At 44.5% G+C, this 16,152-nt stretch overlaps 1 protein-coding gene across 1 annotated transcript in view; it reads right to left on the bottom strand.

The window, feature by feature from the left end:
- LOC115113668 (protogenin A-like) overlaps positions 1 to 16,152 on the bottom strand; it is a 48,135-nt gene that overhangs the window by 21,517 nt on the left and 10,466 nt on the right. The window contains exons 3-10 of the mRNA XM_029641583.2: positions 9,266 to 9,410; positions 8,942 to 9,075; positions 8,490 to 8,786; positions 8,229 to 8,388; positions 7,544 to 7,791; positions 5,732 to 5,896; positions 4,537 to 4,842; positions 2,168 to 2,356 (exon numbers count right to left, since the gene is read on the bottom strand). Of these exons, the coding sequence (XP_029497443.2) occupies positions 2,168 to 2,356; positions 4,537 to 4,842; positions 5,732 to 5,896; positions 7,544 to 7,791; positions 8,229 to 8,388; positions 8,490 to 8,786; positions 8,942 to 9,075; positions 9,266 to 9,410 (1,644 nt within the window). The remainder of the gene's footprint in view (positions 1 to 2,167; positions 2,357 to 4,536; positions 4,843 to 5,731; positions 5,897 to 7,543; positions 7,792 to 8,228; positions 8,389 to 8,489; positions 8,787 to 8,941; positions 9,076 to 9,265; positions 9,411 to 16,152) is intronic.

Here is a 16,152-nt window from a genome sequence, read left to right as displayed (position 1 = left end):
CCCGTCTGAAGTTTGCTAGAGAGCATTTGGATGATCCAGAAGAAGATTGGGAGAATGTCATATGGTCAGATGAAACCAAAATAGAACTTTTTGGTAAAAACCCAACTCGTCGTGTTTGGAGGACAAAGAATGCTGAGTTGCATCCAAAGAACACCATACCTACTGTGAAGCATGGGGGTGGAAACATCATGCTTTGGGGCTGTTTTTAAGGGACCAGGACGACTGATCCGTGTAAAGGAAAGAATGAATGGGGCCATGTATCGTGAGATTTTGAGTGAAAACCTCCTTCCACCAGCAAGGGCATTGAAGATGAAATGTGGCTGGGTCTTTCAGCATGACAATGATCCCAAACACACCGCCCGGGCAACGAAGGAGTGGCTTCGTAAGAAGCATTTCAAGGTCCTGGAGTGGCCTAGCCAGTCTCCAGATCTCAACCCCATAGAAAATCTTTGGAGGGAGTTGAAAGTCCGTGTTGCCCAGCAACAGCCCCAAAACATCACTGCTCTAGAGGAGATCTGCATGGAGGAATGGGCCAAAATACCAGCAACAGTGTGTGAAAACCTTGTGAAGACTTACAGAAAACATTTGACCTCTGTCATTGCCAACAAAGGGTATATAACAAAGTATTGAGATAAACTTTTGTTATTGACCAAATACTTATTTTCCACCATAATTTGCAAATGAATTCATTAAAAATCCTACAATGTGATTTTCTGGATTTCTTTTCCTCATTTTGTCTGTCATAGTTGAAGTGTACCTATGATGAAAATTACAGGCCTCTCTCATCTTTTTAAGTGGGAGAACTTGCACAATTGGTGGCTGACTAAATCCTTTTTTCCCCCCACTGTATGTATTTACAGAAAAGCTCAGCTACAAGTGGTGAAGGGCTGAATTTGGTTGACTCTTGGTCATTTAAGTCTCTTTTGTGGCCATTAAAGCCTAACACAATGAAAGCCTTTGATGTGAATTCTCCTCCAAATGCTCTGCTCACAGCAGTCATAAAACACACCATAAATCTGCTCCACAATAACAGCTTCCCTCTCCTCTAAAGACAGCCCTGGAATACACTTCTGCCAGCTATTCTATCAAACAAGCACATTTGAGGTCATTAAACTGTTTCAATGAGAAACTAATGAAAAACCAAGGCATAGTAAGTGTGTTTTGGTGATATCTATCTATGTCACATTACTACAACTTGTTTGTCCACTATGTTCATTATTCCAGGAGGAAAATGTGGTTCGTGAGGAAAAGGAGAATGCACACAAAAAGCCAGACTTCCTATGTTCTTTCTCTTATCTCTCCAATAGGTTTTACCTCAAGCTTTATAAAAATACTCTATTTTGAAAATAATTATCCATTCAAAACAACATATATTTCATAAAGTACAGCACTTTAAAACCTACTCAACAATATAGCCTTGTGTTATTCTAAACAACATCTGGTGGCAAAATGGAGGAAGTTTCAGCAGTCATAGTTATCGCCCCTATCACAGTAAGACCCCTCCATGACAAAACACATACTGTAGCAAGAAAACAAAAAGGTAAAAAAGGACACATACTGTATTTACCCCCCATTCCCCCCTATGCTTTCTAATCCTGGTCTAGTACCAGAGCTTCCTGATTCAAAATTCAGCTGCTGGCCACCTGGCTGACCTCCTCTGGCCACAGATGGTCAGTTGTCCACTGCAGTGGTGTGGGACTCCCTTTCCTTCCACACTCTCCAACGTGACAAAATGAATTTGACCCAGAGGCCAGAGAACCAGCATATGCCCAACACCCCTTCCTTAGTCCCAGCAAGCAGCTATTTCTAAAGCTGTTGGGGGGGACATACATTGGAAACCAGGCCAGGGCCGTAAGGTCATGGGGGGTTGGCTTCTATCTGGACCTCTGGACATGAGCCCCCACAACTCACATGAAAAGACTTTGTCCTTCCCAAACTAATGGGATTTTCTGATCCTAAAAAGACCTTAAACATGCCTGGTGAGGACATGGAAAATGTTTTTTAAGAGCATCTTTGATCTGAATCAAATTTAAGGAGGACTTTCATTGTGTAACCATGCATTGACTAGAACATATTCTTAATCTTGCAATTGAAATCCAAAATCAAGACAAATGTCATCAGCAACAATGAGATCATAGGTCGGGTGTACTATGTGGAGTCTACTCACCCAGGCCTCCAATGGTGTGCCTGTTGTCCTGGACACGCAGCTGAATGGGGGATCTTTCAGCCTGGCTCTCCTCGTGGTAGAACAGCCTGTAGCCCTGGATGCTGACTGAGTTTCCTGGTGCCAGCTGCCAGCGCACTATGATGGTGGTGCAGTTCAGAGGCTCCAACTGTAGCTCAGGGGCCAGAGGCACTGTGAGGAGACACGAAGAGAGATAGACCTGTGGTTAGAGGCACTGTGAGGAGACATGAATAGAGAGATATCTGTGGTTAGAGTCACTGTGGGGAGACATGAAGAGAGAGAGATCTGTAGTTAGTCACTGTGGGGAGACATGAAGAGAGAGATCTGTGGTTAGAGGCACTGTGAGGAGACATGAAGAGAGAGATCTGTAGTTAGTCACTGTGGGGAGACATGAAGAGAGAGAGATCTGTGGTTAGAGGCACTGTGGGGAGACATGAAGAGAGAGAGAGATCTGTAGTTAGTCACTGGGGAGACATGGAGAGAGAGAGATCTGTGGTTAGAGGCACTGTGGGGAGACATGAAGAGAGAGAGATCTGTAGTTAGTCACTGTGGGGAGACATGAAGAGAGAGAGAGATCTGTAGTTAGTCACTGTGGGGAGACATGAAGAGAGAGATCTGTGGTTAGAGTCACTGTGTGGAGACATGAAGAGAGAGAGATCTGTAGTTAGTCACTGTGGGGAGAGATGAAGAGAGAGAGAGATCTGTGGTTAGAGGCACTGTGAGGAGACATGAAGAGAGAGAGAGATCTGTAGAGAGTATTTATTTAATGTAATTATTTTGTGAAGATGGTGCCGACAGACTTGGCAGCCCTGCTTCTAGCTCCCAAGCAACTTTGCAGTATTGTTTTTGTTTGTGTTATTTCTTATCACAAGCATTTCACTACACCTGCAATAACAGCTAAATATGTGTATGTGACCAATACAATTTGATTTATTGAGGACAGTTCTGAGGATGTAAGGTTCAAACAGAATCTCTCTTTTTAAAGGTCATGTGTACTATTTATATACAGAGTTCAACCTGCATGACTCTTCATTTTTAGTCAGATGTCTTTATTTTAACCAGCTCACCTGGAATAGTACCAAGTCAAGGGAGAATATGAAACCCACCCAACCCCTGCTTCCCGATCAGGCCTTCTTTACCTTAAGCCCAATGGCCAGGCCTCACCAATGTGTTCATAAAGGTCAATTTGCTTCATATTCAGATACCATTCAGAGCCTTGATACTATTGACAGTCCACAACTATTTATTATAAAAGGTTAGCTAGACCTTAACAAATTAAACACCTGTTCAGGAACACATTTGTTTGGGATACCCAAATTATTAAGAGTAAACCACTTAACATGGCAGAAACATGCTAATTTAGATTTCCCAGAAATAATTTGCTGGACAAATAGGGTCAAAGTCACCAAAAAGCATTGTATTGCAAGAGATGCAGGGTGGCAGGCTGTGAGCAAGTTGACTCTGTAGCTTGTCTTGTTCCTTGAAAACAGGAATGATCTCCACCCAGCTGCTCACTGGCTTTATCTGATGGAAATAACCGGCTCCCAGCCTGTAGCCCCCAACCAGAGGCACATACATACCATGCCCCAGCCTGACACACAGATACACAGCCAGGCACAAACACACTAGCAGAGATGAGCCAGGTCCTCAGTTCTACTGACAGAATGCCTATTCAGCCGTCATGATCCTGGCTGAATTGTAGAAAAGATCCTGTTTGTTTCCAAAGGGACAGAGAGAGAGAGAGGGGGCAGCAATCCCCTCCCCCACCCCTAAGGCTCAGATGTAGCTCTTAACAGAACTATTCTTCCTCCCACCCAGAGGCCTGGGTCCCTCTCTTTTATGACCCATGACTGAAGCCATTCTGATGTTACTGACAGAGGGCCAAAGGTCATGGAGTAACAAACGCAATGCCTTAACAAGATTATTAGAGAGGACGCTCTTCTCATGGCTCTCTCTCAGACACTCAGCAGAGGACTGGGAAGAAGAAAGGTTTAGAGATAATCCAGCCTCTTTGCTCCTATATTGACTATGTGTAGAGGGAAGTGTGCGCTCACTGGGCGCCTGCAAGGCATGATGGTTTTACTGTGCATGATAAGTCAGTGCAGAAAGTAAGGCCTTACATGTTTATTTATATGATGTGGCAGGCTGGTAGCTTCACAAATCTAAGGTTGAAATTCCGGTTCATCAAAGATGTTATGGCTTACTTATGTCTTTTGTCTTTGATTGATTAGAAGTCATACAGTTGTAATCATATCTGTACAAACATCATATGTGCATGCAGAAACCTAGCATTGGACCATCAAGGAGCAGCCAATAACTCATCACTACTACTGAGGAGCATGTGTAAGTACCTTTGGCGCTGGATGCCTTAGGGGTGCGGTGGGAGGTCCAGGCTGACTGTTCCCCCCAGCCCACACTAGTGGCTGCAGCGATTCGAAGGAGGTAGATGGTGTCGGGCTGCAGGCCCTCCAGGAGATACTGGGTCTTCTCCCCAGGAAGCTCCAGCTGGGTGATGGCCTGGTCAGCGCTGGTACGATAGGACAAGCGGTAGGCCGACACCCGGCCTCGGCTTAGCTTGGCTGCAAGGGGCTGCCAGGACACCTGGATGTCTGTGGGGCTGCGGCTGGTGAGGCTGAGCTCTGGGGCACGCAGGGGCACTGTGGAGAGGGAGACAGAGTGGTCATGTAGAGGCTTATACAGTCACCAACTTGTTCATTACTGTGTTACTTTCTCTGGTTTCTGTCTATATTTATGGTTGTTTTGTATCGTGTTTTGGTGGGGACCAAAGGAAGAGTTGTGATTTCTAAAGTAACAGCTAGCTACTGAGACTATAATGAACAAACCCAGAGATACAAATCAGCTCACTGTGCGTCACTCTCAGTCATACTGGATAATCAATTCAGTAAGTCTGCAAGTGTACACAATAAATAGATATGATCTGATTTAGACTGGTATGCAATCATGTGACAGATGTTCCCTTAGCCAAGGACAATAGACCAGTTATTTTCTATGGAACATGTAAGAAATGTAATTTTCCTTGATCATAAGTGGTAGTCACGGTTGCACAGTGCAGAAACATTTAATGGGGTGGTGTGAACTGTGAAGGGCCCTTGTGGGGAGTTAGATTATAGTAGAGAGGGTCATTCCTGATCTCTAAAGATCAGCCTGACTAATGTTTAACCAGCCGAGTGGTCCACCATCTAATCCTTCCTTATTAGACTCCTCTATTCCTCTGACGCACCACTTAGAGACGACCCCAATTAGACAGCCAGGGGTCAGCCCCACTAGATTCATTACAGGACCTACAGTACTGCCCACTCTCTACAGCCTATTCATTACAGATTAAACACACTGGAAAACATCCTCTGAGTCCTCCATTAGAGTGATAGAAGACCTTACACAATGACTACAGGATCAATATGAAGCATTCTCTTTACTATTCATCTGGGACTGTTTGGCTGCACATTACCTCTGTTTCCCTGGGTTACAGCCTGATAAAGGCCAGGGTGGACTGTATGTTTGTGTATGTAAACGACGAGGCCTCACCATCCTCCAGGGTGTGCTGGAACACATGGTCTGACATGCGGCTTGCTCCCATGGGCATGTAGGCCACGATGTAGAAGGTGTAGTTCCGCGCTGACTCCAGGTCATCAATAATGTACCGGGTTGTGTCGTTGCCAATGACAACCTGATATTCCTCATTGTTCAAGCCTGGTTTCAGGGAAGAAAAGGGCACACATTTAATCAATTAATCAATTACCACCCACAGAGCTGTAAGCTGCATGTACAGGCAAGGAGTTCAGAGGGGATCTGATTCTTCAATGCAAACTCTTTAGGGCACTAAAGGGGGACCTAATCATAAAAGGGTATATGAAGATTTGCGTACATTCTGAGTACAAAGACAACTTTTGATAACTTTCCATAATCATCATTCAATGATTTCTCTCAGTATACAAAGCAATTAGAACATAATCACTTTAGCTTTAGGAACCTCCTTGTCTGAGGCGCCTGATTCTTACAAAGTGACGATGTACATCTGTCTCTAACGGTGGGCTTCTGGTCCATTCAGTATGGACAATATACAAAAAGTGTCAACTCAATCAAACTAGTTCCTTCCCCTTTTATAGACAATGTCATCAACATTGCTGGGGCCAAATTCCAGCATTCAATTTTCCCACATTGCTGGCTGAGCCTAATAGCAGTTTAATTAGCACAGATTAGGAAGGTCCCGCAAAAGACTCACTTGTAGCCAGGACATATTGAATCGTCCAGCCTGATTTCTGACCTGGTAAACAAGATCCTTGAGAGTAAACAGAAAAGGCCTTGTCCGGGGGCCTGAAAGGCCCAGGAAACCTCCCTGAAAAGACACACAAAGCCTCCCTCCCAGTCCAGCTCACACGGTCCCAGTGCCTTGACAGAATCTCCTCTGTTGGATTAGCACACTCCAACACACAGACTAATTAGTTCCTCCTTTCATTAGAACCTCCATTTAGTGCCAAGGCTCTGTGTCTGAGACCTCAGGTGCAGAATGCATTGGTGCTACTACTACTGTCAATCTCAACAGCCAGCCATTCTCTGAGACCGGACAGAATGTTTCACGTAATCTTAATCAAGTGCACCAAATCCTTTACAGACGCCAGTTATTTAAGGAGAAAGGGGCAGATTTTCTAACTTACTTCCGTTAACGTCCTTATCCTTACATAGCCTAGCAGGTGTTTCTTTTGCTGCATGGAATTCGTACATTTGGCCTATACAATGGTATTCCATAGCCGGCGATGAACAACCGTGCCTGAATGAACTGGATAACATTTGTGCTGAACTGTTACATTGTTTGAATGTGACTCTTGGTGCCTCTTCATCAACAATACAGGTTCCCAGGAAAGCTAAAGGTCCAGCAGTCAATGACTGAGGTTTAGTGACTACAGTACAGCCCTTGTATTCTCGTGATCGGTTCCTGTCTATCCAGCATCTCATCTAGTGTAGGGGGTTCCTGCACATTTAAAACCAATGCACAGGGCTTGAGATCGCCTATGGAAGGCCAGTCCTGTTTGTACAGAGTAAGCTGCTGTTCTTTCTTCGGTGCAGTAATCATCGTTTTCCTTGACCTCTGCCCAGCAACCAACTATTAACAACAGATGGCCAATCCTCCACATTCTGTTCTGGGGGCAAGGAGGAAGCAGAGCATTCAGGACTCTAAACAGTGTGAACTGTTAACTCCTGGGGCTACCAAGGCCATTAATATGGAATTCCCTAATACATACAACATTAACTTTATCCTGCCAACATCAAAAATAGTTTCTGTTTGAAAACGTACAAGACATAGAAGAGGCTCCCCCTGAATTGGCCATCATGTCTCACCTTCAGCCTTCATGTAGTGCACAGAGTAGGCAATCACTTTGTCTGAGTTGTACAGTGGTCTCTCCCAGGCCAGCAAGATGGCGGAGCTGGATACAGTGTCAGCCCGGATGTTTCTGGGCGCACTGGGCCGGTCCTCTGACATCACCACTATGAGCCGGGCCATGGACAGCACAGAGCCCTGCTCATTCTCTACCTGGCACTGGTAGATGGCATCATCCTCAGGGATGATCTGGTTGATCACCAATTTACTGTGGGACAAAACACACATGGCATTATTAGACCTCTGTCCCTCCTCCAGCTTCACCTACCAATACTAAACCCGTTGCTTACCAGCTCTATCATTCTCTTTCAAATCAGAAACCATTAACAAGCCAAGGCAGTGGTACTAGCAGAGGAAGCAAATTAGTGGGAAATCCACTGAAACACCATTTGCACGTTTTTTAATTATTCAGCTTCCTTTCTTCTGTGGGAAAGGGCAACTATCAACAAAGACACCTACCTGTGGGGTAAAGGAATTAGGGATTCTGTTTCAATTAACATACAGCAGAACATACAATATGGTTGGTGTTTAGGAGGCAAGGATTTATAAAACAATGGGATGATCATATAAATAAAGAATTTAGAGGGGGACAAACAGGAGCAGAGAGTTATTAGCTATATTACGATCTGGTGTTAGAGCTCAGACCTGTTGTACATCTTGATGCGTCCGTTGGAATGGACCTTCTCTCCGTTCTTCAGCCAAGTGATGTGGGGCAGGGGAACCCCCTCAGCCTGGCACACAAAGCGGGCCGTGCCCGCACGCGGACGGGTCAGGCTCTCCGGCCACTCCACCAAGGACGGAGGCGCTGGATAAGGGAAACGTAGATGTAACAAACACCAACAATCATGTCTGTAATAACAACTGACACTTATAGGACCTCTACACAGACAACTAACATGTTTTTACCTAGCACAGTGATGTTGGCTGTGGCGATGGTATAGTTGCGTGTGCCAGGGGTAGTGGCTCTACACATGTACACTCCTCCGTGTTGGGGTTTGACATCAGAGATGATGAGGTTGCCATTGCCCAGCACCTTGGTGTTGAACACGTCGATGGACTTGCTGTCGGCTCGGCTCCAGGAGATGAGGGGTCGGGGGTTCCCTGTAGCCATGCATTCCAGGATGGCACTTTGGTGCAGGGACACAGTGGCATTCTGGGGCCCGGCGATGATACGAGGCCTCTGAGGCAGTTTGGGGCTTGGAGCTGTGGAGGGGAGACAGGATTTGACCAGGGTGCCCACTTCACTACTCAACATAAATATAACTTGGCTTTTATTGGGCTTATAACGTTTGATGCAATGCTTGTGAATATATTATGTTTTAATCTGAAAAAAGTGCTATTTCTCCACTATCTCCCACCTGGAGTGACAGTGAGGGTTGCCTCTGTACTCCGGCGACGATTGGCGATGTTGGTTGCCACACAACGATAGTTCCCAGCATCCCCTTTTTCCACCCCATGGATCTGCAAAACGCCACTGGGCAGGACTGTGATTCTGGGAGAGACAAGAACACAAAGACAATCAGTACATCATAGACATTAGTGGATGAGCACACAGCTCTGATATTTCTATCCCTCTGACATGTACAGTTTAAAGTCGTAATAGACTTCTCCAATAATCTCAAACCTCATCTAAAGATAAAGTTAATGACATGGCATGATAATGAAATAATGAGAATGCATACCTATTAGTTGCCAGCGGTAACGTGACCCGATTAAACTCCCAGGTGATGATGGGAGGAGGGCTTGCAGTGACTTTGCAGGTGAAACGGGTGACTGATCCTTCTGTCACCACAATGGAAGTTGGCTGATATGTAAAGGGGGAGATACCTACAGAACAAAACAAGAAATGGTGAGACACTGTGTACTTCAACAGTAGACACATTCTCTAATGTACAATACATGTTTGCACAGTTATGATTACTAGCAATGCAGCCATTAGAAAGCAAGAACTGTGAAATTATGTTTTTCTAGTATTTTATTTTCCCCCATTCGGATCTATAAGACCAATCATCGCAAAAATGTATGTTCATGGCCCAATATCCTCTCTTGCTCGGCAGCTCATCTTGGTGGATAAAGTTACATGTCTTTCTATCAAACTAAGCCTCTGTATCTTAGGACTTAAGGGCACTGTTCAGTTAAAATGGAAATCAATGACATTTATGGAAATAAGGGAATATATTGATCTGCGAGGCATATCTTATAAATATACATTACTTCACTTTCAGGTTACTATCTCACTAAAGCCATACCCAGCAAAGCCCAACCCACTTCAGTATCTGCCTGATAGTGAGACTTTAGTGCTGTGAAGCTGAACCTCATTCTTAGAATTTTCAGTGAAAATAGGAAAATCTATGCGCACAATTATACCGAAATGATCACTACCCCAACTGCCATCCCATTTATTCATATAATTGTCCATGAAACTACTTGCCAAGGAGCTGCCATGTCCCAACAAGAAAGCTTTATCCTATTAAAATCAACCTAAATGCTGTACATCAGCACTGAGATTGAACATTTGCCAAAAATAATCATAAGGGCTGTTGACAGCAAGATCTGAAGAGCCCCACAATCCATCCAACCTTACCCCTCCAAGACAAATTCTCTCCCTGACCTCCTCTCCTTACAGCCTAGACAGAGTTCATGTGTTGATGCATTGCCGTCTAATCAAGACAGTCACAGGAAGACCCTTTGCCCTGAGATGTTGGTTAGTCCACTATTGAAATCAGCTGTTGTTTTTTTCTCCTTACAAAACATTGCCCTGTCTCTCACCTTCTCTTTGAAAATGCATAAGCTCCAGTTCTCCCTCAAATTAGGTGTTATACAAGCACCAGACATCGGATATCAGACGGGGTTCCCGAGGCCCTAACTAACCTAAACAAACCAGCATGTTACATGTACCTGTCAGCTCATCCTGGCTGGATCACATTAAACCCTGAGGAGATCAGAGAGCAGAGGAAATCTCTGCTAGGCCCATCTTATTAATTAGCTTCTCTACTATGCACATCTACGCACATGAGCTGAGGTCAATCAGTCAAATGTGTGCCATGCACACAATATTTTAGCGACCCACCTAATGACTACTGCTAATACTTTAACTGAAATAAAATTCCTCATACGCTTGCTGTAAAAATATTTATATTTGAACACAGAGTCATTAAGCCCACAGCTGGTTATGAGGCCATGTGGAGGAGGAGGGGAAGCTTGATCCATTTTGTTTGAGATCATTGATTCATTTCCCACTCATGGAGCAGCAGAGTTTGGGAAGATCAGTCAGTGAAAGATGATACTGAAAGTGAGGCCTTTGACAGGCCAGATGAATGGCCAGCCAGTGGGAACCTAAAAGGACTGCTCTATGCTAACAGTAGCATTAAAGGACAACATCACATGTAACCAACCCTCACAGACACACAGTCCTTTTGGGAAAAGTGCTACCTCTTCACAGCATCTAATTCCTAATTTGGCCTACCTCTAGGTAGTACGTCTCATATGCTTATAGTAATTAATACATCATTATAACTGTTTCCTTTAAGTCAAGTGTTACCTATATATTATTTGCCACTGATTTTATACTTTTATCCTCCTGAGATAAAGAGAACCCCTGATGACAGATATATCTAAAAGTGTTGCCCCGCTGAGTGCAGCCGGACGGTGATGATTGGTGGAGAGGTCCGGCAACAGCCTGCTTGGATTGGGTTTTAAGAAATAAGAAATAAAAAAAATGTAAAAAGCCATTAAGGTAATCCACTGCTATCCACTCCCATCCCCCTTCTCAACTAAAGAAGCCTCGGGTCAATAGTTTGTTAAAGTTACTGTCCAGTGAAAATATTACTTTTAAAAGTTAATAATATGTTAAGTTATACCCAAATAATGGTGTTGACTCACGATCCTATACTGGCCAAAGCATAAATGGAGAAAAAACACTTAAAAAACCCCACATCAAATTTGTATCTCAAACAGACCGTTTCAAAAATGCTTGCTATTTCATCATGGAGTATGATGTCATCCTCCTGAGGAGGATGAGATGGCCAATCAGCAGTCTACGCTGTTATTGGGGTACGCCCGCGCCTTCGATACCGAAGTGACTTTTTCGTAGCAGGTTAGGAGCATTTACGCAGCAGATTAGGAGAATTAACATAGCCAATTAGGAGACTGAGGTTAAGGTTAGGAAAGGGTTAAGGTTAGGGTTAGTGAAAATGCTCTCCAAACCTGCTACGAAAATCACTTTGTATCGAAGTGGCGTGAAAAGAGTGTGTCCCACGCCCACACCATTCTAACACACAAAATCTGTATTGTAACACACATAATTACAATTTTAGGAAAGAAAACTATTTCACTAATTTTGTAATTAATAATACGTCTTATTTCATATAAATCTGGAAACACTGGACAGTTACTTTATTAAAATAAATGATGGTACTGCTGCTCTTGATACAGACCTCAATTTAAATCACATTTTTGGAAGGATTGAGATAAATAAAATCTTTACCAAAAAGCCCCAGGTCTGGATAACATCAACTTAATTATCATAAACAAATCAAACCACTCCTGGCCCAACTGGGACCCAGCGCAACCAACGGACTAGGCTACATCAGTGAAGGACTATATAAAGAAGACTACATCAGAAATACCCAAAACAAGTACCACAAAACAAAATCCTCTTCACCCATTTTACTACTCAGAGAAAAAGGAATCAGATAATTCAAAGATACACGTGACATGTGTCTTCAGATTCAAAACAGCTGCATGTTCAGAATGCAATGTGCACCACTTAAGTAATGGATTAACAAACAGACTGCAGTGCTCTTTGACCTCTGCACACATCCGATGCTGTTTATGCTGCAGGGGCGAGGAGCCATCAGCACTCACAGATGAAGAGGCAGTCTGAGGGGAGGGGAGAGGGGCATCAGAGTACCTCTCCTGGGCTCTCTCTCTCTCTATCCAACTCTCTCCCCCCTCCCTAGGCTCAGTTATCTCGCTAGCCCAGTGAAACAATGATATACTCTCCCCAGTGTTTACCTTCGGAGGCTCCCCCACTAACTTTATCACAGAAATGACCTCTCTTCTCTACATTCTGCACACAAAAAATCTTGAACGCACATCAAACACAGCAGGCTTGACAGGCGAGAAAATCCAGGGGTGGGGGAGAGCCAACAGATGAAGAAAACATACGAGGAGCCGTGCAAAGATAGGTGCAAGGTTTATCGTTTCTGATTGAACAGCTGTTGCCACTGACTTCAGAGAGGACCCCAATCAACATCTTCTTGCACCTTAAGTCTGAATAATTGAACTATTACCACTCATCAAATTTCACTGACAATCAGCACACAGCACAGGTGGTGCACTTCTAGCTGTATCCTTAACAAACCTTTCTCAGAGTACTACTTAAAAGCAACGTAAATCTCAAGCACTGCTCTCGAGAAACCTTGCCTAAAGGTAAACTCCACCCCGTCATAAACACACTGGATTGTGTCCTGGCCTCTATAACGGCCGATATGGATAGCTGGACGTAACCTGGGTTTCCAGGTGTCGTGGTGCTGAATAGCGGGAAAGCCCTAACTGCCAGACTGGGCTCTCTGTGAATCCTGATCAGCGCACTGCACTCTGACAACTACTCCGTGTCGTCTTCAGGAAGTAGGCAAGGGGAATTCTGTCCCTCCTAAACGCAGCTTAACCTCGGACATTTCAAGGTAAAGACATCCTCGTTTTTTCCCACTGGCCACGAACAGAGCATGTACTGTTCATGAGCAAAGCTAGAATGAACCAAATTCATTTAGGATCCATAACCTACATTGTTTACCCTGACCAGTTTTAGAGAGCTGCACCACTTTGCATTGAACTTTAATTTGCAGAGCACTTTACTTCTAGTATTAGACTGCAGACTTTCAAATGAAATGCTAACTTCTCTAATGAGTTGTGTGCCACAAGTTGCTGTAGATGCCCATTTCTTTGTTGTGAAGTTATTTTGAAGACAAGGGGACTGATCCTTTCACTGAGCCCCTGGCCACTTTGCTTTGGGCATTTTTAATTGAATTAGTTCTGAGCTGTAAGGTCTCTTGTGCATCAGGCCCAGTGCAGCCCTCTGCAGAGGAATATTTGCTGTGGAGAGAAGTGCAGGCAGGCATTGGATTGGGAGCATCATAGAACGGATACAGGGGTCCATCCCTCAGCAACACACTCCCACGGAGGAACAGAATGTGGAACCTCTAATCAACATCAAACTCATTCCTAAGTGTTGCACAACAGCAGCAATGCAACATGGAGGCATCCATCCCAGTAGCCCGGGGCCTGGGGGCTTGAGACAATGAGCTTCCCAGATACTCTGTCTCTCTGAACAGTCAAAAAATGCTGGATTGACAAACAGAGAGATCCTTATTGGTTATGGATTGCGTACTAAGCCTCAGTCTAAAATCTATTCTGCTAGGGCTTGTCGAGCTGTGGTCACTGCCATGGCTGCTCAAAATATGCGATTGACCATCTCCTTTGAGTGATGATGGTCGCCAGAGGCAGCACCTAATGCTCTTAGGATGAAATATTAAAGCAGATGAGGCTCACACTACAATGACTAGATTATACCTTCAATTATCTCTGTGTGCCCATTTACCATTTACTTCTTCCAGTCACCTTCCAGATTACTTTTGAAACACATTAAACACACAAATGCTCATCATATGCACCTCTCCCCTGGAGCCTTGGGTATCCAGTTATTGAGCAAGGCCTCCATAAATGAAAAGGTGACTATTCTCTACCTTTCACAATGTGTTTCTGTTACTTAATGATTTCATTCAACCACCTGGAGAATATATAACTACCAAACCCACCTAGCTTAAATGTAAAATAATTTATTGTTTAGCCGGATGTTTTGCCCAGATGTTTCTAATGATGGGGTGAATGCCTGCGCCAGGCGGCACAAAAAAGAGGATCTGGCCATCTGCCCCTTGCAGTGACCCCACCTCTGACCTCCAACCTCTACAAATCTTGTCCAGCACACCGCCCATCAAGGCAGAGCCCTGCAAGGCCACCCCAGCACTGCTGCAACGCTAACGCTCCCCTGCTGGCTCTCTGCAAACTGCCAACCAATCACTCAGAGCCTCCTAAAACTGGGAGGGTACTCTGCCTTCCTACAGATATGAAATGCCCCCGCTAACATGCTCTTTCTCTTAAACCCTGTCCACTGCCATCCCATACTGGCACAGTAGAACAACGCTTTGCATAATGCTTTTCTTCATTTAGTCACTGGGCAGATGGGAGATGATGGTGGATGCTGGTGCCGAGTAGGAAAAAAAAATGTTACTATTGATCATGAACAAAGTGGGGATTCACGATAAATCAAATCTCTAACACAAAACATAATGATGGGTGTTCCATTATTAGTAATGACCATTTAAACCTCCTCTGAGGTTTTTCAGAATACAGACTGCACCCTTATTCTAAGAAACAGAAACAAGTTTGACAGCAACAAAAAAATCAGTGAGTGACCACTGAAAACACCTTCACCAATGTCCGAACTAAACTATATAATTATTCCGTGCCCTGACTCCCAGCTGGCCAATCTCTTTGTTTTCCAGAGGCCTGCTGAAGCCAGAAGCTCAGTAAACCGCAGGTCAGTGGACAGGTCAAGCCCGGACAAAGGTTCCCTTAGAAACTTCAGGGGCCAGCTCTGTCCCCCTTCCCCCTGGTTCCTCCACAGTACAGGGGTGCTTTATCAACCCAAATCTCCCCATCCCACCCCACCCGAGGACATGCTCTTTAACAAATGGGAATCCAATATTCAGAGCAGTTATATGCGCTCCTAATTACTATAGCTTGAAGGATCACACTGCAGGCACAAATTCTACCTCACTCTACTATGGAGGTTAAAAAAATGCTCATAATGAGGTGAGAAGAATGTGTTCTATATGTGCTGTATGGAGAGGTTGCCCAATGAGCATGAATAATCCACTAATAATAAAAAGCAAAGAATATCTTCACAGTAAAGCAAACCATAAAGCAAATGTTTATAGTGTGCAGAGTCAGTATGTGTGCATTCAGATACATCCCTCTGTGGTCAGGGGTTCACTTTGTTGTTCTCTGAGCTGTAACTCAGAAACATTCCTATGTTGTTGTTTTTTTGCAGGGGCAGAGGAGCTCAGAGTTTAGGCAGGGCGTCTGTCGACAGGTCAATGGCTGCTGCTGAGCTCTGCTCTGAGCTCTGCTCTGCAGCACTAATTTCCTCCAGGCCTCTAGGTTCCTAGCAGTAGACAAACACAGTAAGTGGTCAAGCAGGGGACAGAACTGGACCTTTCTATCTACTTCAAGGCCCTGGCTACATGTGTGGCTTCTCCTCGCTCCTGATTGGAACAAGGTGGATGAGCACTGAGGCCAGATCCAGAGTGGCTGGTCGGGGATCTGCTCTGGCAGCTTTGTCTAAAGCGATCTGCAGAGCAATTGAGTGGAAACACTGGCCCTAATCTGGCAGATGACCTGGGCGAGGCTTGCAGCTTCACTACGCATGACTAGGTAGGGACTGGAGTTGGTCCTGGTCAGGTCATGTGGTCAGGAAACCCTCTAGGCCCTACTCATAATCAATGAA

Source organism: Oncorhynchus nerka, linkage group LG28 (genome assembly GCF_034236695.1).
Source record: "Oncorhynchus nerka isolate Pitt River linkage group LG28, Oner_Uvic_2.0, whole genome shotgun sequence".
NCBI lineage: Eukaryota > Metazoa > Chordata > Actinopteri > Salmoniformes > Salmonidae > Oncorhynchus > Oncorhynchus nerka.
The sequence above is the reverse complement of the archived record's forward strand: the minus strand, read 5'-3'. Positions and strand labels throughout refer to the sequence as shown.